At 38.1% G+C, this 26,020-nt stretch overlaps 1 protein-coding gene across 1 annotated transcript in view; it reads left to right on the forward strand.

The window, feature by feature from the left end:
- PRTG (protogenin) overlaps positions 1-26,020 on the forward strand; it is an 80,654-nt gene that overhangs the window by 19,574 nt on the left and 35,060 nt on the right. The window contains exons 3-11 of the mRNA XM_042876079.1: positions 13,646-13,790; positions 14,858-14,991; positions 15,301-15,438; positions 16,602-16,760; positions 17,328-17,487; positions 18,139-18,386; positions 21,537-21,701; positions 22,577-22,882; positions 24,046-24,234. Of these exons, the coding sequence (XP_042732013.1) occupies positions 13,646-13,790; positions 14,858-14,991; positions 15,301-15,438; positions 16,602-16,760; positions 17,328-17,487; positions 18,139-18,386; positions 21,537-21,701; positions 22,577-22,882; positions 24,046-24,234 (1,644 nt within the window). The remainder of the gene's footprint in view (positions 1-13,645; positions 13,791-14,857; positions 14,992-15,300; positions 15,439-16,601; positions 16,761-17,327; positions 17,488-18,138; positions 18,387-21,536; positions 21,702-22,576; positions 22,883-24,045; positions 24,235-26,020) is intronic.

Genomic DNA, 26,020 nt, shown 5'->3' on the forward strand with positions numbered 1-26,020 from the left:
TGACTCTCTGTTACCTGCTTCTTAGCTGCCTCAAAAATCTAGGATGTGTACAACATCTGTTGAATAGGCCTCCATTCCCACTTGTAGATATTCTTTCATGGGGGATTGGTGATGTTCTTTTCGTGTTTGCACTTTGATTTCCTAGGGATCAGTCCCATTTCTCAGAGCTTTTTTGTTTCAGCCTGGAGCATGATGTCTGAGATGAGGATACTGGCTTCTGTGCTCCAGGTCACACTACCTTGGTGCCTTGTAGGTAGCTTTACGTCATGGCCTTGAGCTGGAGATAAGTAATGAGCCTTTGAAAATCACAGGGATGGAAATTGGGTTGGCATTGTGTATCATAGTATATCTAATAACCAGAGGTATTACTTAGTAGAACATGGCTACTATCTTGTCCTGTGACTGGGCAAACTGGAAATCCAACTATTGCCTCCTACCAGCAGTTATCGACTGTAGCAAACAGCCTAAAATAAGTCACCTTCTGAGGTAAATTCCTCTAAAGACATTTTTTTCGTTTTTTTTTTTTTTTTTTTTTAATATGAAAGTTTTTATGGTACGTTCAGATTAAATTTGCAGATTGTTTTCCGGACATGTAAGAGAATGAGAGAAAGAGGTCAGGAAAAATACAAACATCTCCACACTTCAGGCATATGATTTTTGCCAGGAAGCCACACTTCTGACTTGTTTTACATGACATTGCAGTAGTTGTAAGTTTCTCCCCTTCCCCACCTTGGAAATTTTGCAGATAAGCATTTAATTAGAGCATTTAAATATTTTTAAGTAAATACATAATACTGAAAATGCCTTTTGTTATTATTTTTTTTTTGTGGATGAGATGTATTTCTATCTGCTGCTCTTCATTCAGAATGTTGATGTTAGTTACTGTGCTGCATAGAAGGACTTACTGGGAGAGATCTCTGGTCTGTGTAATGCAGTAGGAGGGCATTTGGTGACAGGAATGAGCTGAAGGCGTTTGGCCCTTGAGACTCGAGGCATCTTTCCTTTCCCTACCAGAATGCAGCAGTGTTGACATTTGCAGAAGGGGCCAAAGGGCTTGAATTCCCAGCTTCTCTCCCCAACCTTTTGCAGTGAAATTCTGTGTTTCGTCCCAGGATGCTGATTCTGAAACACAATAAGCAAAAAATGCAGAGTGCTCATATCTCTCAAGTAGCATTTCTGACAGCCTGAAGACATCCAGCACTGCTGTATCAGCTTACATTCATTCATGTGCGGATGGTGTCAGTTTGCCACAGTAAGAAATGAAACCTCTTCCTCCACCTCCTCCTAGATGTGAGGGAAGGCGCAGCAGTGGTGGGCGGCACAGGAATGTGTGGGGCCCCACTGCTGTCCTGGGATGCGCTCTGCAGTGCTTCCTGTGATTGATGAGCTGGGCAGGGTGAGGTGAAGTGTGGGCACTGCATTCTACTTCGGGTCTTGTTTAGTTTTCGCTGGGAATAGCATTTATTTATTTTTGAAGCTACGTGATGGGTGAATAGAAGTTTTCCCCTTCTGCTGGCATCTGCAGTGAAATTAATTGATCAGAGTGGAGCAGCTTTAGAGCTTGCAATGTTGGAAGTTTTTGCTGCACAGTACTGAAATTGGCTTCTCTGTGTTTCACTGAGTGACTATCACAATTTCACTGTTCTTTTGGGGGGCTCTTTTTTGAGGAACCTGTGAATCATAGTAATTGATCTTTATTTTTCTATTTCTATTCTCCTTTGTGATTTTCTTCTTTTTTCTTTATGTCAGATGAGGACAGTTGTGACGGAGTGTGTCTTTTGTTGCACAGTCCTGCTTGTGTTCTGATCCTTCTTGTTGTAAAGCACAAAACTGTGCTGGATGCTCTCCATGCAACAGTTGGGCTATTAAGCAGAACTAATTCTTCACAGAATGGCAACAACTCCAAAGAAAGGCATTTGTAGGATTAAGCATAGATACTAGAAGGCGGTCACTTTGCAAACTGCTGAAGGAAAGCAGTTCTTCCCCAGAAGAGAAAAACTGATGTTTTTTCTCCTGAATGCATGCAGCCACACAAGTTGAGCAGCTTTGAAGCTGGTTAATGTGGCTTACTGTGTGCCTTTTCTGTACTATTTCCTGCATTTCTTGTCTGTAGGACAGCAGAGGGGAATTCCTTGATAAGTGTGTTAGCATATACTGTGGCCACACACTGTTGCCTGGAATTAGATAAAGCTGAGAGGGGAAAGCCCCAGCTGGGGAGCCTTCAGAAGTGAAAAGATCAAATCCCTCGTGCCTGTTTATATGATTCCAGGTGTATCGTTGTACTCTCAATAAAATGTTGAAATTACAAAACCATGTATCTAAGTGTTAGTCTTTGCTTTCCTTGAAAACAGTACTGGTGATAACTCCTAAGGCCATAGATGTGTCTGATTTCATTAGGGAGGATAGTGGTGGTGTTTCTTTTGCCATTTATTAAGTGATTGAGCTGAGGGAACACAATGTGTATGTCATGTGAATAGCTTGCATATAACTGCAAGAGCTGGAAAGTGTTGTTGCAATATCATTAGCTGCTTTGATAAGGTAAAAAGCTTGTGTTTGTGATTCCTGGACTTTCTTCATTCAGATTAAGAAATCTGGTGTTTGTTGCCATAATGTGATTCTCCTGTCATCTTAGCCTGGCTCTGAGAGCACCTGATGGGCGGGAGAGTAAACAGTAAAATGAAGCATTCATGAAGTGCTAGGATGTCAGTTAGGGGATCCACTGTTTCTTTCTCTAGCACACTGGTGCTGCTGTGATTCCACTGTTATCACAGTTATGTCAATATGTCGTGAATAACAAGCTGCCTTTGTTCCGGTGGTCTGTAGGTGGAAGATGTGCAGTCTAACTTTCAGACTGTACTCTTATATTCTTGCATGCATATTTCTGTGTTTAAAAGGGAACTTTTTGAAAGATGGTTGTACGCTTCTGAAGAGCCACATTTCTTTGTTTTGATGTTCTTCACGTACAGCAGACGTACAAATCACGCTTTCCAAAATTTGTGGTAAATGTATGCTGCAAAAGGAAACAGCGTCTTTATCCATAAAGCCCCATGTATTCTGAGTTCAAATGATTACTTTTATCCTCAAAAAAATGGATCAGTGTCTTAGAGATTCCTGGTCCTGTGATGGCTATTTTAATAATTATGAATTGACTGAGTTACTTTGTACAAAGGAGAGCTTAAAAAGCCAGCCATATGTTCATATGGCGAAAGCCTGGTCTGCCATTTGATCTGTCATGTGCCCAGAAAACAAATATTTACAGGACTGAATGCTTCTGAGGATAGAAAAACAGCAACAGTAAAGCTTAATTCTGACTTCAGACATCCGTTTTCAAAACCCCCTCACCAAAGGGAGGCTATTACAGAACCACGTGCATCGTTTGTTCTTCTTTTTTCTCTAAGCAACCAAAGGTGATGCTCTCTGTCCCCAGACTTTCACTTCTGAAGACCTCTTGCAGAGAAAAAGAAAGTTTTGTTTCATTTTTAATGAAACATGAAAAATGAATTTTTGAAACATCAGGACATATAAGTAAAAGGATATTTTCACTTCTTCCTAAGGGTTTAAAAAATGTCCTTATCTAGTCAAGTTTCTTCTCCTTTTGTGTCAGTTAACTTCTTCCTCCACTGGAGTCCTCCTACTCTCCTTACTTTAGGCAGTGTGATATATCAGCAAACTTGCTCTCAGCAGTTTCCATGTGGTAAGTCAGTAGTATACTTTCCTACTATCTGTAGGAAAGGAAGAATAAACTTTGGGTGTATTACCCTAAAAACCTAGTCAAGATTAGTCTGCCAGTTTTTCAGGACGAGAAAATACTGCAACAGATACTAAATGTGAAAATTCAGACTTGTTAGTTTTGAGAAGCTTGTGGTTAGAGCTGTGTATCTGTGTGTGTGGTCAGAAGCAGCTTTACAGAATCCAGCCCCAGCCCAAATGGTTGGAGAGCTTAGTTACCTTCAGTGGACATATTCAGCCTTGGTTATTCCTGTACAGATTTTAAAGTGATCATTTGTCAGCCACTGAATTAGGAGCTCTAAAGAAAAGAGCGGGGAGACCTGAAAGTGTTAGGGGAAACAAATGAGATTGCAGCTGACATCTCCAAGGGAACTTTTGTTCGAGGGTGCTCAGGCTGTTGACCTCTTCGCTTCTCCATTTCTTTGCTTTTAGATTATAGCATTCTTCAGTACTGGAGGAGTAGTGGCTAGTTTGTGCCTGGGCAAATTTTTTTGAGTGTAGGTTGGTGAGGATTACATGGACATTGCTGTACCAAGATTTTAAAGCACAAAGAAGCCAGTTTGCATCATAATTTTAAAATGTAGTCTTTATAAATGAAGCTAATTATTTCTTTTTTTGTTCTTCCCAATTTCCTGGAGATTGTAGAACAATTCTAAATAATCTACATCTTAGTTTGGAAATCAGTGTGTAAAATTATGCTGCTTAAGTACCTCTTAGCAGCAGTGAGAGGAAAGGATAACACTGTTTCTATCTTTTTCTGTTTGTTCTTTTTTTTTTTCTTTTTCTCCTTGCTTCTCTTTGTTTAGTTTCAGTGGTAGAACGAAGTGTGTGATGGGCCAGGAGTAAATGTTTTTGTAATAAGATGGCTGTAAGTTTCAAAACAGACTGTCTCCCAGATGTAATTAACTCATGGTGTGAGGTGAAACTGCAGCAAGCTCTGGGAAAGAGCTCACTCATCAGCTTAGGAATCAGGGCTTCGAGGAGATTTGCCCAGAGTAATGGGAATGAATTGAGGATAGCAGAAAGGACAGATGGCCCAAATCCTTACTCGTTAGCTTATCTGGGATCTTCTTGGTATATATCAATGAAAGCTGTCTAATTACTCCTATATGTAGAGCAGATTTTGGTGCATCCAAAACTCAGAATGTGATTTTGAGAGTCTCATGACTAATGTCTCCAAAATATTTACTCCTTGCCTACAAGCTGCCAGTACTGCTCCATGAGCTGAAACTTGCGGGGCATGAGTTTAAAGGATCAGTTTTGTCTGTAGGGAATATCAAATTTTGTGCCCATACGTGGCTCATTCTCTGTGTTTACATGGCTTTCAGTGGTGTTTCTGATTCTCTTTTTGCAATATCCGGCTGTTTATTTCTTTATTATCGTCTGTGGTTGTATGTTCAGTTGAAGATTTGGCATACTTAACATCCATTTAAAAATAATATAGAAACATACAAACAAACAGCAACAACAACAAAACTTTGTTAGAATTAATAGAAACAGATCAATCTCCATTTCTCTCTGGTCTTCCTGCTCTCCCTCTGATCTCAAAAAGGTAGTACATGCCAGAGGTCTGAAATAGTACATACATAACTTAGATATTTCATTAGAGATCCAGTATTTTCACCAAAAAATATCGCTTACCTTTAAGATAAGGCTTTGATTCAAAGCCCATTGAAATCAAGGATACGACTCCCTCGTAGTGTCAGTGGAAGGAGTGGGTGATAAATATTTGTTAGCAAACTTTAACATCCATTCTCTGTGGATTTGTGAGCATAACTTGCATGGAGCTGTGCCAGCAGCACTCAGTCTGTCACTCCATTTTGATGAAATCAGTTCTTTGACTTAGAAGAAAGTGTGGTAGAAAGGGAAAATGAATTGAAGTTGTATTGCAAGTTAGTGGCTCCAAAAATGTAGGTCTGGAGGTTGTTTTTTTTTTTTTTTCTTGGATCCCTGTAGATTGTATTCTGTACAAACTGGAATTTCAAACCACCATCTTTAAAATGTTACAATTCCTACTATGAGGGCAGGAAGAACTGACAAATGGTTAAGAAAAATGTTTGAAGTAAACATCAATGGGTATTTCCTATCAATTACTGATAGTGTCAAATCAGTGCAGCAGTTTGTCTCACATAACCTACCTATTACTCACTTGTAATGCTCCAAGGGAATAGCTTGAGACTGGACTCCTTTTCTGTTTCAGAGTCTGCTTCAAAATTGCCGCTTCAGTGTTGCTACTATCACAATCTTAGGAATTTCTTAATATCAGTAAAGTCATAGAAGACCATTTCTTTATCTTTTGTTTTCATTTTAGGAAGAGTACATGGATATATTGGCCTTATCCTGGAAATACATTTAACTTGAGAAATATCTGTGAAAATATGCAGTGTAATCTGTTTCACAAATAGCATGGTGATAGGCTAAATGTTCATCTGCTTGCTGATATTGCCAGTATGCACAGCGGGCTGTACAGTTTTTGTTCTGGATGTTCTGGAACAATGCAGAGAGAATTTATTAAAAGAGGGAATTCATTTGCACTTCTGTGACTGCCTTTCATTGTAACATAGGTTATAAGAGACACGACTTGATACCCTACCCAGAATTCTGATTTTGACTTAAGCACATTTTTTTCATGATAAAGAGTTTTTCTGTGACTTGCCTTCTTCTTAACACTGCAATCTTAGTGACCAACTTGTTATAATAAAGGAGAGGGCGAAATTAAAGCTCAAGTCTGAAGTAAGAAAATGAAACAGAAAGGTAAAGGAAATAAATACAATTCAACAGAGATGACTGCATTTCCAGACAATTCAAGAGAGCGCTGATTCTAATCGTGTCTAACAGTTCATTGTTAGTACCTTGTGAAAATCGAGGGATTCATAGCATCAGTCTCCTTCTTGCACCTTCTTGAGGATTAAATTCAATTTGAGGTTGGAGAATACAAGATACTGAGAAAAACTACTCCCAAGGCATTGTTAAGGTGAAGAGAGGTGGCTTGAAGACTGTGACTTCTTTAACTGTCTCAGTTCTACTGTATATCAGCTGGGACTTTAAAATTGTGAAAACTGGTTCAGGATATAATGTATGTTGTCTTTGGAAGTGAAGTGATCATAAATAGCTTGTTTGAAATGCTTAGAAAGGCAATTGGATATATGATCCATACTGCCCTTCTGGGACTGGAACAGTGGTTTGACTTGGGTTAATACGAAGATATTAAAATCTGTGGATGTTGTTCTGAGATTAAGCCTTAAACGAGGCATTTTTGTGTGTCAGATCAGGATGTCGTACAGTCTTCTGCTCTTCTTTCCTACAAGTATGCAGAGGCCTGCAATGGGTGCAATATGTGTGAGTGGGAGGAATAGGATTCAACATTATTCACCTCCCTTTTGCTCTCCAGGTGTTCCTAAACATGCAAGCAAGAACATCTTGAAAGCTCTAATATACAAATACATTTCTGATGATTAATTATTGAATCTGAGGAGATGCATAGGATGAGTTTCCATATATGACAGTCCTCTCCCTGTTCTTAGGTTCTGGGGAGGAGAAGACAATTGGCTGATTTTTTTCACTACTATCAGCTCCTTTTGTTAGATTATCTCGTCTCATTAATAGCTCAGTGCATGATAGCATCTACTGCCAGGAATTAATAAAGGAATTAAATGCACAATTTTAAAATTCTAGAGTAAAAAGTCAAGAATTTGACCCAAAATTTTCATTCCAAGTTCTTAACATTTTGGCAGTGATGTCAGGAGCCTGTGTGATTTGTGCTCCCACTGTCATCTCACTCAAGTATCCTCACCAGTAGATCTGCATCATGGTTAGAAAAGCACTTGTGATTTGAATTGGTCCATTTCAGTTCTAACTGAACTGATGCACAGTCAGTGAAAGCATCTCAATTCAGGAGGTGCCACTAAAAACACAGAGCAGGAGACAGGTTATATTGAGCCTGTGGCACACCTTCACTGTCTCTTATTCCTCAGGGAATCTTTTGCTGACACCCATATGCTCTGCATACTCTACTGGCACCGACTCCTTTTTACCTATCTTTTTGTTTATGTACTAGCTTCATTATCTTATCTCCACAGGTTTTAGGGCCTATTGATGTAGAATGTACCATACTGATAATGCTTTAGAGTGAAAGAGAAGGTGGGGGAGATAGAAGGCTGGAAAGCCACAAGGACTTCTTCATACAAATTTACTCTGAGTTGTCTTTTTGCACTGCAGTGAGGAAAAAAAAATCAGCAAAACTCTAGTAGATTCTGGAGGTTTCTAAAAAAAAATAAAAGAAGAGAACAAAGATTTTCTTTGGGAAAGGATCTTTGCTATGGCATCTGGTGTAGGATGATGGCAGGAGCAGTGCCACTGCCCCCTGGGCAGGGTGGGTAGCAGCCCAGCCACTCCTTTTACTGGTGGGAGCATTGCCTTGCTTGCCTGCTCTTCACAAATGTTTTGCCCTTCAGCAAACTCTCCTCAACTTCTGCCTCTGCAGCTAAAGCCTTTTTCAGCCTTTTCTGTTTCTAGTGATTGATGAGTGCCATTGCTTCCCATCCTCTCTAATATCTCCTTTGTATATTTGTAAGGCAGTCATTTCTCTCTTTGGTTTCCTTTCCCAGAGCTAATCAGGTCTCAGCTCTTTTAATCTTTCTTTGTAAGTCAAGTTTTATTCTCTCTAGAAATATCTCATTTTAATGCCACATAGTTGTAGGAGAAACAACGCTTGATCAAGGACTTAAAGGTGAGCGTAAGAAACCTCAGTGTTATAGTAGCACATGCAAAATGCCTTCACAACATTTCCTTTTCACATACAGTTATTCATAACTTTACAAACATTGCGCCATTTCTGTGAAATTCACCTCTGTGCTGATCTCAAGTTCCTAACAACTTTATTTAATTTCCGCTGGCATCTCCTGCATAATTGAGCAAAGATTCATCCGTTAGATTGCTTGGCTACAGCTACAGCCCTATTTACTCAAACTGCTTCATCAGAAATGGGGAGAATGGCTACATGTGGATGTTTGTCAGTGCTCGTATAAAAGTTATTCCTTATCCAAATCCAGATGCAGAGGCCATCTTAGTGGCGTATAGTTGGGAAATACGTGTCCATATAGCCAACAGGCATGGCACAGCTTTCATAATCAGTTTTTAAGCTTTGTTCAAGGAAGGCATGTGCTAGTTGGCTTCAGTGCTAAAATCTAATACGTTTTAATATTTTCAACAATTGTGGGAGAGAGCACTACAAAAACGAGATCAAGAAGAGAAAAATTGATATTCAATTTATCACATGGTGTCCTGAAATCCATTGCTTAGGGAGTAGTCATAGCTTCTCTTCAGCATACAAGCCTGTTTTTCCCAGGTGAAGCCTCTCCACACAAGGATTTTTAATAACAGTAGTACTAATCAAAGCAGGTTGGTTTCATTTGCAGGTTAAGACTGTTGTGTAATTCTGTTGTACCATCAACACATCAATTCTACAAATGGTGTTGTGCATTTTTGTTCTTTCTACCCGAGTTGTTCATCTGTGTGAGAGGCTGTTATCTCCTGAGAAACACTGCAGTAGCTGGTATCTATACTGAAAAAAGTTCACAATGTTTGCTGCTGTCTGGATAGATGATACTCAACTCTGCTGCTGTTTCAGTTCAGGGAGTAATTTCAGTACAATTCCTTGCTTTCAACTTATTTATTATACAATTATGCTCCAGTCTTGGGTCAATGTCAGCTGGTATGTGTGAAGAAACCAGCAAGGTTTGAAAGCAATAAATATGTAGGTTGTTGGAATTTCTTTTGCACCTCAAGGAAACTCATTCAGAAATCACCTAGATACAGAAAGGCACAAGGTGGCCTTGACCTGCCGTAGCCTCTGGTTTTAGTACACAGGTGGAAAGTGCAAGATGAAAGGGAACATTTAAAGTCATCTGAACTTGCATTTGAATGAGCTTCAGGGTGTCATTTCAGGACTGAAGGAAATATTAAAATAATAGTAATAAAGGACTGCTATATTTTAACAAAAAAAGGTATGAAGCTTGAGCATCTCTTTAGATGTTTCACTTTTCTGTAATGTAACTTTAACTGGTAAGTCTATTTAAACCTGTTTAGGTAAAAAATTTTTTCCTTATGGAAAATGTATGGTTTCAATCCATGTATATCACAGAAGCAGTGTTTCTCTAACATTTAATCAGCATGTGATGGCAAGTAATTTGTCTTTTGAGCCTATGAGCGTTTGCTTACAATGGTAAGTGATGAAACTCATACAGAACTGTATTCCTATTTCTCTCTGTTAGGATAACTTTACTGGGCACGTGTGTTTTATATAATTACAAATATTCATACTCAAAAGTAACTATATAAACGTGTTACCATCACTTGAATTGCAAGAGGTTTTAAAAGTAAATACGTTTTCTATCGTTTTCTTTTTTTCTGCCCAGCATTTGGGATCATAGAAGTTTAAAAAAAAAAAAAAAAAGAAAAAGATGGGAGTACCAGCTTCTTGGAGTAACATTAATTGTTTTCTTTTGGCAATAAATCTGAGAACAAAACGATTAAATAGACTGAAGAAGAGGGGGAAACCTCAAATAAAAAGGCACTTACATTTATTGTGTTTTGCAGGGTTCCTTTTGGGAACAACCAATGTCTCTTGAGACTTTGTTTCTTATCCATTTTATAGAGCTCTGGCCTCTTAACAGCACTGCTTTAATGACTTGTTCTTGGGGTTCTGAGTTGGTATCAGCACTCGCCATGAAAACAAGCCTGTTACAAAGAGGTCAGGTTTCACGAGACAGCAGTAGACTTGTAAAAACAGATTTTACTGGCACAAATAAAGTCAGAATTACGAAGGAACCAGAGATTTGCATAAGGAAACAAGATGCAGAATGAAAAAGTATTGAGTTAGACTGACAAACAGTGTATAAATTGAAATTGATCAGGAGAAGCAAATGGAGATTTTTTTTTTATTGTTTGTTTCTACAATCATTTTTAGTGACATTAATGACATATTTTTTTCCTGAAGATTTTGAGCAGTTCTCTGAAATTCTGATTTTGCTATCACTGAAGACTTTATTTCTGAGGAAATGCCTTTCTCTTGCTCAGATAGAAAAATGTTATTTAAATATCAGCCTCAATTAATGTTAGATTTTCTAAACAGTATGGCTGAATCTTTTCTTACTTGCTATTGTGATGCATTATTCTGTGAATTACTAATTGTCCACTGTTTCTAGGAATTCTTGAGAAGATCACTTCTGACTTTAATCTTCACCCTGTGATTTATCCTGTGATTTACAGGATGCATTGGAATAAATCATTGAAAAATAAAATGTTTGCTTGTAGATATGTATAAATATGTGTATACTCCGTGTAGCATACACAGTCTATAACATATAGTATGTAATACACTATATACTACGTAGCACATGCCATACTATATATTGTACACATATATCACATACCCATATGTGAGGGTATATCAGTGATTCTGAGGCTTGCGTTATGTTGATCTGTGTGGTTCTTATCATCATTTATACTTTTTTTGTATTCCACAAGATTTTATTTTGAAAGTTAAGCAGGCTTGCCTGGCTGACTATGTCATGCTTTCAATAAATAGGTGATGAATGCAAAGCACTATGCGTTCTCTTAGAAATTTCTATCTGTTGAGAACAGCACTGGAGGAATACTCTGCAGCCTGTCTGGATGGACACACGCTGTCTGTGTAGGCAGGGATGGGGACAGATGAGAAGGAAAGGATGTAAGACAAGTCTGGATGCTTTTATTTTGCTCTTCTGTAGTGGAAAATGGCAGGAGATTGGACAGCATTAAATTCAGCAGAAAACAAAGCTGGCAAGTTCAGAGTTATGGGAACAATCTGATACATGGACAGATTATTTGAGTTGCACTGAATCACAAAGAACCATAATGCTTTCTTATGATGCTTTCTTTGCAATTGAAAGAAAATACATGGTTAGGAAGAGAAGTGTTCTGTTTCCTCTCCTCATCCTATCTCTACCCCATCTCCTGGCAGGCTTCAAATGTACAACTTCTGTTGTGACAGCTTTATGCAGGCTGTGGGGTTTCTGTTTGCTTTAAACAGAGTGGTTAATTTGGACTTAACCGTGAGATTTATGAATCTGGTACTGTTCAAAACTGAGAGAAGTAACTGGAACAATTAACTGTGTTAAATTCTGCAGGTGAGTCCAGTTCTCTCTGCAGTGAGGGTGCAGAGTATGCTGGGGCTGTGGAGGCCTGTTCCTAAAAGCCACAGCCAAGCATGGGGCTGACTGTGGATACCCGAGCATTTCTGCACTCATCCTAGCAGTCTGTATCACATCTGGGTTGAAAGACCTTGTTTCCAATGGCCACAGTGTTTGCACCATGTGGTATCTGCTGTGGTAGCTGCTTTCAGATGGTTTTGCTACACATGGTGGTTTGGTTGACTTGTCAGTCAGTCTTTGGGAGGTCTGTTCACAGCACTGCAACACTTGGGCTCTGGCAGTATGATTAGGAATATTAATTCTTGTTGTGCTTGTGCAACTACTGGAATGCAGTGCAAGAGGGATTTACTCTGACCTGAGGTATTAAATAGCTCTACTAGTAATAGGATAGTTAGGCCTATGTTAGGAGTTAGTTTGTGCATGGAGAGTAAGCAATTGGGTGATGTCATATTTCCTCCGCACTCCAGAATTTGATTTTTTTATGCTATGGAAGAGTATCAGATTGTGGGGTGGTAGTGGTGGGAGGGAGCATTTGTTAGAATGCGTGGTGTACATCAGTGCTGCATGTGTACTCTGTGCAGAAGAGCATCATTGAGAATGCACTGCAATAAATAGGAGTTAGAACAGTTGAAAGAAAGTGAAGTGAGTAGAGGAATTATTTCAACACAAAGCTTAAATATTAAGCGATGGTTAACTTACTAATATTGATCTGTTACATAATTTTTTTTTGTAATTTATACATCAGTAGAAATGTACTTGAAATCCTGTATTAAACACATCAGTACCATTGAGGTTATGCAGAGATTTTTGCCTGTGCAGTTGCATGGAGTGGGGATGTGTGCGGAATTACTCATGTTGTAAGATATCCAAAATGAATTGCCTCTGAAGAGCTGCTCTTTGTGTTAATTATGTAGTGAGTAGCAGTAAATAGAGCAATTAATTAGAAGCTTTTGTATTCCTTTCCTTTTAGCTTTTAGCTTTTATTTCCTGAGCGTAGAAGTCCAACTACTGGTTAGTTTCTTAGGTTTCTGCTAGCTAGAAGGTATTTATTGATCTGCCAATGCAGTTGGCTCGGTTTTGTGAACTCCTGAAGTTCTAACTGCTTGAAATTATATTGGAAAACACTTGGACTTTTGGTATGAAAGTGTTAATACCTGGTTCCAATTGTTTTGAATTTTTGCTTTCTTTTTCTATCAAACCCATTGTACAATGCTCCAAACGCTCTTAAGAAAGTGAGTGTTTTTAAAGGACTGAAATATGACTGTCAAGAACTGAATGTTCTGGGAATTTTCTTCTGCAGTTTTGTTATTGTTGTTGTTTTTTTCTGTTTTAATGAAGTATAGTGGGGCTCAAACTATTTGTGTTGATGTGAACAGCCATAGTTTAATAATTAGTGTGCTTTCTAGCTACATGCCAGAGAAATGTACACTTAATTCTATTAGAGACACATTTTATTGTTTCTTAAAACATTTTTATAATGAGTTGAGTTAAAATGAAATTACGCTAAGTATACTTTCAACTAATGAAAGCATGATGTTGAACAAAGTTAATAAGGTAATTAGGTCAGTGTTTCCTTACACATAGGAAAGTGGACTGTTTGAAGTGTTTTAGGGTATTTCTTCAAGTTGATCTGTGATCTGGAGCTTAGTTTATCTAGGAACTTTTCCACACTTCAGTCCTTTAAGTTACATGTCCTTGTATTTTTATTTTTTAATTTTTTTTAGCCATTTCTGCTTTTGAAGTTCAGCCACTTTCAACTGAGGTTCAGGAAGGTGGAGTAGCTCGATTTACCTGTAAAATAGCAGCAAACCCTCCTGCTGTTGTGACGTGGGAAGTGAATCGAACAACTTTGCCTTTATCTATGGACAGGTACGTAGACTTAGGCATTTCAGGATGACATTCTCTGTGATAATTCTGAGCCAGATACAAAAATAATATCTGAATACTTGTAATGCCAGTACATAAAAAAAGTTCTAAGTGTGTATTATATCAACTACTAATTAGTCTAATTATTAGCAGTAGTTACGTTGATAGTTAATTTTGAATAGATGTTATGAGCATGGACCAGAATCATCTGCTAGTGTAGATGCAATAGAGTCACAGAATGAATGTTGGTCTATGAATTGTTAATGGGAAATTTTACATTCTCAGGGGTGGGGAGTAATGGGATGTAGAAAAGGTTAGGTTTTAGTTTTAATGGGCAGATAGTTTAAATTAATGAGTTTGCTTTCACAGATGCAATGTAGAAGAATTAATATTGAATCTGTGGGTTTTGGTTTTTTTGTTGTTTTTAGAGTAAACATCTGTAAAGAATTATATGTGCAAAAAAACTGAATTAAACTGAATTAAATCACTTCATGCTAGGTAAATTCTTCATAGGGTTACTCGTCTCTTGAGTTGATTAACTTGAGATGTACAGCCCATTTTTCTAGCTATTTTCCCTATCCATACTGCATCCACTGAACCTATTTCCATTCTTCTTGGCACCTAACTTTTGTTGAATGTGGAACTAGCGTGCAAAACAAGGTAAAAGAAGGTACAAATTAAAAACATGAAAATTATAAAACATATAGGTGGGTTTATTGAAAATTGCATACCCTGAAGTGCCACTGTAGCAGAAACTATTGACAAGAAAACTGACCAACCCGAGTAACATGGATGTGGTATCTGCCTAAAGAAGATTGGGATGTTTGCTTCTGAGAATTGAGAAAGATCTGCTAGTTAAAAGTACACAGATTGCTCTGCTTTTGTGGTGGCGTCAGTGGGGGAATCTCACCTGTAGTTCAGAAAGCGAGTCGTGTATAGAGGGTGTTTCTGAGTCTCCAGCCTGCTGTTCCCAAGTCAGTATAGCAATGGCTGTTCATAAAGTGTTCCTTTCCATGATGCTGTTCACTGGTGGAACACTTATCTACATTTCTTTTTTGTTTATGTGCCAGGATAACTGCTCTACCTACAGGAGTTCTTCAGATCTATGGTGTTGAACAGAAGGATGCAGGAAATTACCGATGTGTTGCCACAACAATAAGCAGCAGACGTAAGAGCACTGAAGCAACGCTGAATGTTATTCCAGGTACTCAGCATGTGAGATTTTTCCACAACATTATTGCCTTATTTTTAACATAGCAAAAACACTTAGATGCGTTAAGGAGCAGTAATTACCTATGAACCGCTCACCAAAATAATAGTTTTACTTGCTCAGATCCCATGGCTAAAATATTGTTTCGTGTACAATTACTGAAAAAAGGATTTAGTGTAAATTTAATTTTAGGCATCATTTTTTAAATTGTCGCATTTTTATTCATATATGATTTATTTTTTGTTTAATTGTGTTTACTTTCTTTTTTTTTTTTTTTTTTTTAATTTTTGTTTTTCTCCAAAGCTTCAGACTTAAAGCCTTTTCACAAACCAGCCATAATAGCTGGTCCTCAAAATGTTACAGCATCTCTTCATCAAACCGTCGTACTGGAGTGTGTAGCCACAGGGAATCCAAAGCCAATCATCTCATGGAGCCGGTTAGGTAGGTCTTAAAATTACAGAACGCAATCTTGAGCTTGTGGAGAGGAAATGAAATTGGAAAGGGAGGATTTCAGCAGCTGGTTCCTGTTCTGAGGCATTGTGTAGTAGATAGGCAGCTATCAATAGGTTAGGGTAGGGTGAGTGAAACACTTTCACTCATGTACTTCCATAATGCTGATGAGAACCCATGAGGTTTTCCAAGGACTCAACTGCTTCTGTTGTCAGTCCTGCACTGCCCGCAGAGCATAATGGACAAGGTGCCTGGTGGGGTGGTGACCTCCAGGGATCTGGCAGTCAGAACAGAATGATGGTTGGGTTAGTGAAGATTGGAGTGGCTACATCCCACAAAATAATCCTGTAAGTGTTTCTCTACCTATTCTTAGAAGCAGTATGTGAGTGGGTTTTAGAACTTGTATGAGTGGGCAGTTTAGATTCTGAATAGCCATAGTCAGATCCTGAATAACCTGACTAGAAGGAAAAAAGAAGAGAGGGAACACAATAATAAAATCAATAGCATTCATCACTGTGTCACATTTTCTGTCAAAATTGCCTCAGTTTCTCCTAATGTGTACTTAAATGTGAAAGTCAGGACTATACCTGTAGAAGCAAATCATCAGATGATTTCCTATATTTTATTTCTAGAAGTCGGAAAAGTCATGGAATGATTCCATAGCTCTTCTAGGCAAACAAATAAGAAAATAATCACATAACAGCCTAAGCGCTTTTTATAGAAAGAAAATAGAAGAAAACACATGGTAACCAAATATGTTCATGTTATTCCAAACACTATTTAGGAGATGGATGATCCCTGATTGTAAAGATAATGTGGACATTGGTAGTAATATCTTTGTATCTTTCTGCAAGCTGATTAGGGAGGCTAACTGGAAAAATAACATTAGTTTTCAGCTGTGATGGGTAATACCAGTTATAAATTACTTTCTAAGCATTGTAACCTAGCCATCCGAATAATCAGATACCTTCAGTTAAGAGCAAAGCAAATGCAAGATGGAAATCTCTGAAAACTCATTTGTGATTTCCTTTTGTGTTTTTTTTGACCTTTAAACTCTAACCCATGCCTTGGATATCTAGGCAACTTTCCTTAGGTAGGTTGTTTAAAGATGCTGGGCAACCTGGTGACCACACTTCTCCCACTGTCTCAAATAGACCATAAGTCCATCGATGTCTTCAATACCCGTGTCCTTGGAAATGGGAACCTCATAATCTCTGATGTGAAGGTGCAGCATGCAGGCGTATATGTCTGTCGAGCCACTATTCCAGGCACGCGAAACTTCACAGTAGCAATGGCAACTCTCACTGTGCTGGGTGAGTCTGTTTTGACTTCTGCCATGTTTTAACATCTTGCTTTTGTCTTGAGCTGTGCTATTCACTGGGTTGAATTTTTCTCTCAAATAAAGTGCACCTAGGGTTATAGCAGCTTGCTAATGTGGAATAGAGCTGTGGCAGCCTTCTTTTGTGGGTGAGATGAGAAATGTCAAATACTGAATGTCTGCTTTACAAACTATCAGTTCATTTCCGCTTAGAGACAGCAAGGTGCAATGCTACATCTGGAAGACTGACTTTCAACACAGAATCCAGTGACAAAGTAAAAACGTAATAGACCCATGTGTGTCATTAATGATGTTTTGTAGGCTGGAGTTTAATTTGCTGTTTGTCTTCCCAAATGCATAAACCAGAATGTGTATCAGTGTTGCTTTTTGTGCAGAAAGTATTCATTTTTAAACAAGTGTACTTTGTTTATATGAAATGTGCTTTCTGCATGGGTGTTTAAGCAGCTTGAGGAAAGAGGCTTGTGTGTAGGAAAATTCTTTCTTAATTTGAGTGTCCTGACATTTATGTAAGCTTGATTTTTTGCTTGTTACTTACCTGTAGCTCCTCCTTCATTTGTGGAATGGCCAGAGAGTTTAACAAGGCCTCGAGCTGGTACTGCTCGCTTTGCCTGTCAGGCAGAAGGAATTCCTGCCCCCAAAATTTCATGGTTGAAAAATGGAAGGAGAATACACTCCAATGGTAGAATTAAAATGTACAACAGGTAAGATTGCACTTGCTGTGTGAGAGCTGTGCTTGTAAAGAATAAACACCCTTACTGAGGATTGAGATGTCCATAACTAAATACAGCCAAACAAGGTATAACTAAATAAATGCAAATTGGGCATTGAATGTAGCATTATGGACGTTTCCCAGGCAGAAGAAATACAGATTAGTAAATACCCAAAATCATCAGTGAAGATTTTATGATCTCTGCCTTACCTGAGTGGAAACTGAAGTGATTTTACCAGAGTCACTCTGGATCTACAGTACTGTAGTAGAGACCAGAATCTTACCAGTTGTTTGAGGCCCATTTCAGCCCTTCTGTGGACTGAACAGCTCATATTAAAGTATGTTAAGAAATGAAAACCTTAAGATTGTTCTTTTTGCAGGGAGGAATAGATCTATGTATTTGTTTTCACCGTTTTTGGCTTTGCAGCAATAAACACGAATATTGACATGGGAGGTTTTGAATTACGCTTCAGGTTGTGAAATTTCACAACTGCACATCCATTTCTAATTGAAAAGTTTGTAAAGTGTAAGTTGTTTAAACCCATGAGGCAAATATAACTGATGTTGCATTATGTAGAGCTAAGTTTTTGGTGTTTTTTTTTTTCTTTTTTCTTTTTTCCTTTTATTTTCTTTTTGGATTCAGTAAATTGGTGATTAACCAGATCATCCCTGAAGATGATGCCATTTATCAGTGCATGGCTGAGAATAGTCAGGGATCTGTGCTCTCCAGAGCCAGGCTTACTGTAGTTATGTCGGAAGACAGACCCAGTGCACCTTATAACGTCCATGCTGAAACGATGTCAAGCTCAGCGATCCTGCTGGCATGGGAAAGGCCACTCTATAATTCAGAGAAAGTGATTGCATATTCTGTGCATTACATGAAAGCAGAAGGTAAGCAGTTTAATTTAAAGTGTATCCATATACTACTTATAAATGGTAAGAGCTGAATGTCCTTGCAAAGGCTGCCAAATTTGAATGGCTCGTAACCAGGGCTGCATCAGAGCATACTGGCATAAAAATTGTAACCAACTGACATGCATGGGGGAAAAAATGCTTTTGCCAAATCATCTCATTTGTGAGGCTGAGTGTTCTTCCAACTCACCTTGTCTGATCACTCTAGTGAACAGATTTTGAAGTCAGGAATGGGCTTTAAAACCTGGAACCTACCTACTATTGTCTGTGTTTCCCTGTTTGTTCTCAAGGAGAAATTCTACATGTGTGCTTGGGAGGGAAGGACACCATCCTGGGGGCTTGTAGTGAGCAGCTTTTCCCTGGGTTCGGCTGCTATGTGTGGATCACCAAATTCATGTGACTTTACAGACTTTTGTATGTTTTGGAATAAAATGATTGATGCATTATTGGCTTTAACTATCGTCTCTTAGAGTACTAACTTAACAAGGTTTGCTTTCCTACAATGAGAAATATTTATTCAAAATTTTAAATTTTATGGAAACAGCCATGAATGGTTTGCCATGGTCTCTTAAATTTTATAGAAATAGCTATGTAAAAGGGAATGGGTAAATTAAAAGAAAATTGAGGAACTAGACATTTTTAATCACCTAGTGCGATGTAATGTGCTTTAAGTTAAGGAAATCTTTACAGTGATAGAAAGCAGATACTTTTCATAAGCAAGGTATTTTTCATGAAACTGCCAAAGGACACGAAAATTTCTTTGGTGTGTAGCTTAAACTAATGTTTATGCTGTAACGGAGCTCTGTTTTCTTGGAAGACTAATTTTCTTTTCTATTCAGTAACTCGTTTATTCAAGGACAAGACTGCAGATGCTCAGCTCTGTATGGAATACCAGTCTGACATCTGCTAAGCAAGAGGACAGGAAGGACAGCTTAATTACTCTAATACTGATGCAGAAATAGCTGCCTTTGCTTTTGCAAGTGGGATTTTTCAGTACACAAGAGAATTTTGTCTGAAGGAAGGAAGGAAAGAGTTTTAAAAGATAATGAGGACAAGAGGTGCGGGAAATTACCCCCTACACTTTCAGTCACTGAGGTATTGTGCTCACAACCCCCGCTCAAAGCTAATATGAATAAAGTCACACTAGATAAGCTATCTGGGTAATTGTATGTCCGGTGCCAGTGCAGAGAGCAGAGACTGGGTAACTTCAAAGAAAACTGGGAAATTGTCCTTAGGGAAGCCTGCATTTGTGCAGGAAGTACTCTTTCACTGTAGTGAAAATGAGGTATCTTCTGAAATTTGTGTTCTGCAAAATTCTTTTGCAGTCTCTGCTTCATTTACCTGCTTGTGCAAAGGCTGTTGCATGTATGTATGTTGTGAAATGAGATTGCAGTTTGGCTTAGTTTAAAAAAAAAAAACACAAAACAACACAAAACCAAACCAACACACAAAACAAACAAAAAAACCAACCACACCAGTTATTTGAACTTTCTTTCTCTAATACCTATTTTTTTCATCTCAAGACAATTTTGTGACATCAGGACTTAAAAACTTGTTTGTTTGTTTGTTTTTTAATTGTATTATAGAAAAAACGTTGGAGCTCAAAGGCTCGTGAAACTGCACTCACCTGAGAATGGTTGCACTCTAAGAGGCAGTCTGTAGATCTTTCAGAGGACATTGCCCTCATCAGAGGCATTCTGCTGTTTCACTGTGAAACAGGTTCAGGTCCTCTTCCCTGTTTGAATTAAAAGAAAAAAAAAAAGTTTTATTGAAGTTAGTTGAAGAAACCAACAGGTGGTGTTTTTATTTTATGTTTTAATTTTTGTTCTTTTTTAAGCAGAATATTTTACATTCAAATTGGGGTCATAGTAGCAAGAAGAATAAGGGTCTGATGAGCGTGCATGTTGGAGTGTGTTAATTCCTTGTTAGTAATTCAGAAAAGGCACAAAGGGAACAGTGATTGTGGTGGAAGGCAACCCTTGTTCTCTATTATGGCTGTTTCATTAGGGCCTCTGCATGAGGCCTAGCAATCCATTCAATAAGAGAACAAGTCCTTTTAATTTGAGCTCAAGGATCTTGTTTAGCAGGTCAGAAATCGTGCCTTGCAATTCCTAATTAACAAGCCATTAACTAGTCTGTTGTGAGATGCTTGTAATCTTGTCTAATTAAAATGCTATCAAGTTAATTCATAAATGTGGGAAAACTTAATGCTGGAATTTGCCTTTCGTTTTGTTTATAAATTCAGTTGTGAAGAGGAGGAGCTGGCTCTTACAGAGTTTTGATTAAGTTGACATGCATTTGGTGTGAATTGTTCCTTAACACAGCAGCTTTCACCACACTTATTCCACTTTATAGCCTTCCTCTATAGGAATAAAGCCCAACAAAGACAAGAACTGCTGCTTGCATTGCTATGCATATTTTAATGAGAATTGCTGAGAATTTTTTCTTTTTATTCCTGTCTCTTTTTCTCTCGCCTTTTTTTTTTTTTTATTAGCCACTCATTAAGGAGCAAAACACTTTTGAATCTCGTTCTGGGCTATTCCTATTGGCTTTTTTCCAAATTAAAGAAAAAAAGTGTCAATCAGATGTACTAGAATTTGCAGGACTAAAATGAGATCCTTGTGTTGAATAATTTCTTTGTTTTGTGTTATTTGGGGGGTGGAGGGTATTATGTTTGGGTTTTGGTTTTTTTTTGTTTTGTTTTGTTCTGATGGAGCAGAGCCTTTGCATTCCTCCCAGACTGCTATAGTAAGGCTCTGCAAACAGGTTTTGAAAAAGCCTCCTGACTCTGAACAAACAGATGTAGAAGTTTGCTCTGAATTATAAGGCTATTAGAGCTTGTCTGTTGTGTGACTGTATATTGGGCGCAGTTTGTTGTGACTAATTTTAAAAAGGGGTTTAGAGCTGCATTCAGTGTTCCTGATTCAGGAAAATCCTGCAACACCATTATCTACATCACAGTAAGACACAGTTACTCGTATGCATAAATGAACTCAACTTAGGAGGCTGAAATAATAGAGGTAAGCTGGGTAAGAAAACGAAATAACTTTGTAAGATCTCACAGCCAGATACTGTGATGTTTAGAGACGACCTGGAATTTTTGTTTGTTTAACCCTTGTTTTATGCCAGGTTTAAACAATGAAGAGTACCAAGTGGTCATCGGAAATGATACAACTCATTACATTATTGACGATTTGGAACCAGCCAGCAACTATACCTTCTATATTGTAGCTTACATGCCTCTTGGAGCCAGTCAGATGTCAGATCATGTGACTCAGCACACCCTTGAAGATGGTAAGACAGATAAATACCACTGTTTTTAAGTGAGCGTTTTTTTGGAACTAGATGGTCTTTGATTGGCCTTCCAACCCAAGCCATTCTATGATTCTGTGAAGGCCATTCTCAGTGAAAGGCCCAAGGAGCTGGGAGAGCTAACTTAAACTGAACAAAGGGATAGTCGGTGCCATACAACATCATGTGGAAGAAGTTCTGAAGGAGATTCATCTAGCTCTCTTCTGCTGCTTGGGGTGCTAGCTAGGCAGGGAGTGGTGAACAATTGCTTGTGCATCACTAGTTATATATATTTATATACATAAATATGAACATTTATATATATATATGTGTGTGTGTGTGTGTATAGATATAAATGAAGTGTGTATACATATATGTATATATACACTTCATTTTTTTTCCTGATTCTCTTCCCCATCCCACTGGGAGGTAGGGGGGTGGTGAGCAAGCTCTGTGGTGATTAGCTACCTGCTGGGTTAAAGCACAACACGTGGCCAGAAGTGACTGCCCTCATAACATGGTGGAAGGAAGCACACACAGAGTTCTAAGCATTACTGGGTGTTGTTTAGACTCCTAGTTTCAGCTGCTGCATGTAATGTTGACAGTCACTTTGACAGAACAGTAAGATGTTGACTGCCATCAATTTCTGCTGGCAGTAAGAGAAGAAAATGTTGAAGGCTTTACAGAAAGGAGCTTGCTAAGTTTATATTGTATGCAGAAGATTGAGAAGCATGAGCAGTGTCAAACTATTCTTAAAATAAAGAGGAATCTATAAAACTGCTTATTACAAATACCTCACCGTATGTTAAGGTGTCAGATGAGAATGTCACATCTTTCTTTTTCTGGAGCTCAAAAACTTTTGTCCTTTTCCTTTTCAGTTCCCTTGAGAGCTCCTGAAATTAGTTTGACAAGCCGGAGTCCTACAGATATTCTTATCTCTTGGTTGCCGATTCCTGCAAAATACAGGAGAGGCCAGGTGGTTCTGTATCGTCTGTCTTTCCGCCTCAGCACAGATAGCAAAATCCAAGTCTTGGAGCTTCCAGGGACTTCAGATGAGTACCTCCTTGAAGGGCTGCGGCCTGACAGTGTCTACTTGGTTCGTATTACTGCTGCAACAAGGATTGGCTGGGGAGAGGCATCTTTGTGGACCTCCCACCGAACTCCAAAAGCTACAAGTGTGAAAGGTAATAATGCTTATGTTACCCACTGCCTGGAGATGGGGCCAATTGTGGGCTTCATCTGAAGGCTGCACGTTTTTCTGATAGGTAACACAAGGATGTGAAACGAGTTTTTCCATTGCATGTTCTTATCCTAGGGATACAGGGGAATAGTGTTCTAACTATGATTTCGTGCGTAATCTACACAAGCTTATGATTTTAGTGTCAGGATCAGAAGTTGTTGAGAAGTGGATCTGTCTTGTGCTTTATGTGTGACAGCAGAATGAAAAGCCAACGTGTTACTTTTGTGTTGATCTTTGATTCTGGTCACAGGCTGATATTCACGTGTTTGATACAGTGGTAGGAAGCTTTAATTAAAATGTTTTAGCTTTTCGCTTTTGTTTCCAATGATAACATGGTTTTCTTCTGTTCCACATGATTTTAATAAAAAACAAGCAAACCCAAAAAGATAGCAGTCCAGAGTAAAACTTTTCTTCATATCAGGACATTTAACGCTGGCAGCTTGTGTGGGTGCACAAGGGAGCTGAGTTGACACGTGTCTGCTCTACAAACAAAACACAAAGTTTTGAGTATAGAGATGGACTTACTTGAAATCCGATTTAAGTTGTTATAGCTGAATTTTGGCTTACATTATTATTTACCAATGTTGTATAGAAGAGCATTCAATTTTGCATGAATGCCTTAAAGGTATAGATTTGAATTTGTAACAGTATTTCTTAGATTAATCCTCATCCATCTCATTTGAATTTAATTGAGTTTTGACTAGTATTGCAAATTATTATCTCTTGATGAAGTGTGATGTGATTGCTATTTACATTTACTCTGGCTTATTTTAAAGCAAGAGATCATTTTATAGACTCTAGATTATCCTCATTTTCTTTTGAGAAAAAGAAATTGAAAATACTTTTAAAAATTTTAAATAGATTTTATTTCAATTTTTTTTTGAGATGCTGAATTAAAAAATAGCTATTTCTTAATTTACCTGAAATTATGCTTTTAGATTAGCTACAGGGAATCAGACATCCTAAAAAGGAACTAAGTAGGTAAGTACATAAGTGAGCTAGAATCAAAACCTTGAGTGAACTTTTGACTGATGGGCATTCTGATTTTAATGTAGGATTTTGTTATTCTTAAATATAATAATATTGTGTATATTTCTCTAAAATCAGCACCAAGATCTCCTGAGCTGCGTTTGGAACCAATAAATTGTACAACCATTACAGTTCAGTGGCAGCAGGACTCTGATGACACTGCAGCTATTCAAGGGTACAAGTTGTATTATAAGGAAGAAGGCCAGCAGGAAAATGGACCGATTTTGTTGGATGCCAGTGATCTTGAGTATACTGTCAGTGGTTTAGGTAAGTACAGAACATATTTCTTAACTGTTCTGGAAGGCAATAAATTCGAAGGACATCTTAGGGATCTTAAATCTTCTGACCTACAAGGCTACTGCATTAAGTTTGGCCATCTATATTTCTAGCAATAAACTTTTTAAACTAGATTTGTACCACTGATGGATAATCCTATCTGTATCCCTAAATGTATTTTGTGCAACACTTACATAACCAGATCTTGTTAATCTTGTGTAAGTTAGGAGGACACCCAGCTGCATGCCACAAGAGACAGAACTGGTAGTTAGTAAATACCCATCTTTTTAGTACTCAGTTTAATACTTGATACTTCAGCTTTTGGGTATTTGTGCTCAGTCTAGCTTAACAGTGAAAGATGAACACAAAGTACCAAAGTTTTTTCTCTGGTGTTTCTAGGCTATGTTTCTGTTATTGGTAGCCTTTGTCATGGCTATACTGCCCAACAAGCATCACTCACTTTAGCATGGCTACAGGACATGTTACTGTAAATTCCTAAAAATATCACTAGGATACTGCAATAAAATGAAATAAAAATACCTTCCAGTATTAATGGGATAGTTACATGCACAGGGTACTAGCTAGTAGCCTCTCTGCATGTTCTCCTTTATATTTTAAGTAGTACTGGTAAATATTTGCAGAACTAAACACAAATATTAGAGCATGGAGCAGTCCCCTTGTGGTCTTTCAGTTGATCATCAGACTGTTTCCTCCTGTAGCTCTTGCCTTATATATCAATTCAAGTGTGTTGGTATCACTCCTTGTAAGAAGGTGCTTCTGTTTATATATAAAAAGCTGCGTTTTTTTAATTTAAAAGGTGTGACTTATAATGTAATCAGCATAAGTGAAGTAGGACTTGACACTTAGCATTTGAAACACGTTGAGAGAGTTTTCTTAGGGGTAACATGGAGAACTGGATTATCAGCATTGACCTGTGGTCTTAGCTGGGTCAAATGGCCTCTTGACCGTGATCAGATAATTCTCATCTGCTGCATACAGTTGAGATACTATTTTGGGGGAGATCATAGGGGAGAGCATTCTGGTCTGTTAACTGGACAACTGGCCATCTGTGACCATTCCTACCCAGAGCATCTGGCAGCAGCTGACTGTTTAACAAAAGAGCATTGGCTTGGCTTGGAAGGTTGTGTCCTAGGACACTAGGACAAATGTTTTTTGGGTTGGTTTTTTTTTTTTTTTTTTTTTTTTTTTGTGTTTAGGTTTTTTTTGACTTCTCATTATGCAGTTACTAAACAATAATTTTGTTTAGGCAAATTTATTGACTGTATGACTCCCATCATGGGAATTTTTCAGTGTACTAAACCTCCTCAGATTAAAATACTGTTTTACAGAATTATATTTAAAGTATATTATCTGTATGTTTTTTATTGTTCTTTTTTTTCTTTCCAGTAATCATGCAGATAGAGGACAAAACGAAAGCAAAATGAGTTTGGGGAGGTAGAACTGTTGCACAGTCATAGTGTTACCTGATTTCTAGGATGTATGGATGTGGAAGATTCACATGCTTGAATTAACCATTCAGTCATGGTACACAGGATGTTTGAAGTGTTAATTCCTTGCCTAAATTGTAAATATCTACATACGATGACCAAAACAGGACACATCCCATATAATCTGATTGCCCTTCTTTATATTTTTAATGTGTGTGTAATTTCTGATGCCATAGGTTAGACCTGCTGAAGAGTGTGTGTTGTCATGCAACTTTCAAGTAGACATCAGCTTTTTTATTTTTCATGGAGCATATAGAGTTATTTGAAGT

This window comes from Lagopus leucura, unplaced genomic scaffold (genome assembly GCF_019238085.1).
Source record: "Lagopus leucura isolate 7727_CA_CO unplaced genomic scaffold, USGS_WTPT01 Super-Scaffold_100015, whole genome shotgun sequence".
Taxonomy (NCBI): domain Eukaryota; kingdom Metazoa; phylum Chordata; class Aves; order Galliformes; family Phasianidae; genus Lagopus; species Lagopus leucura.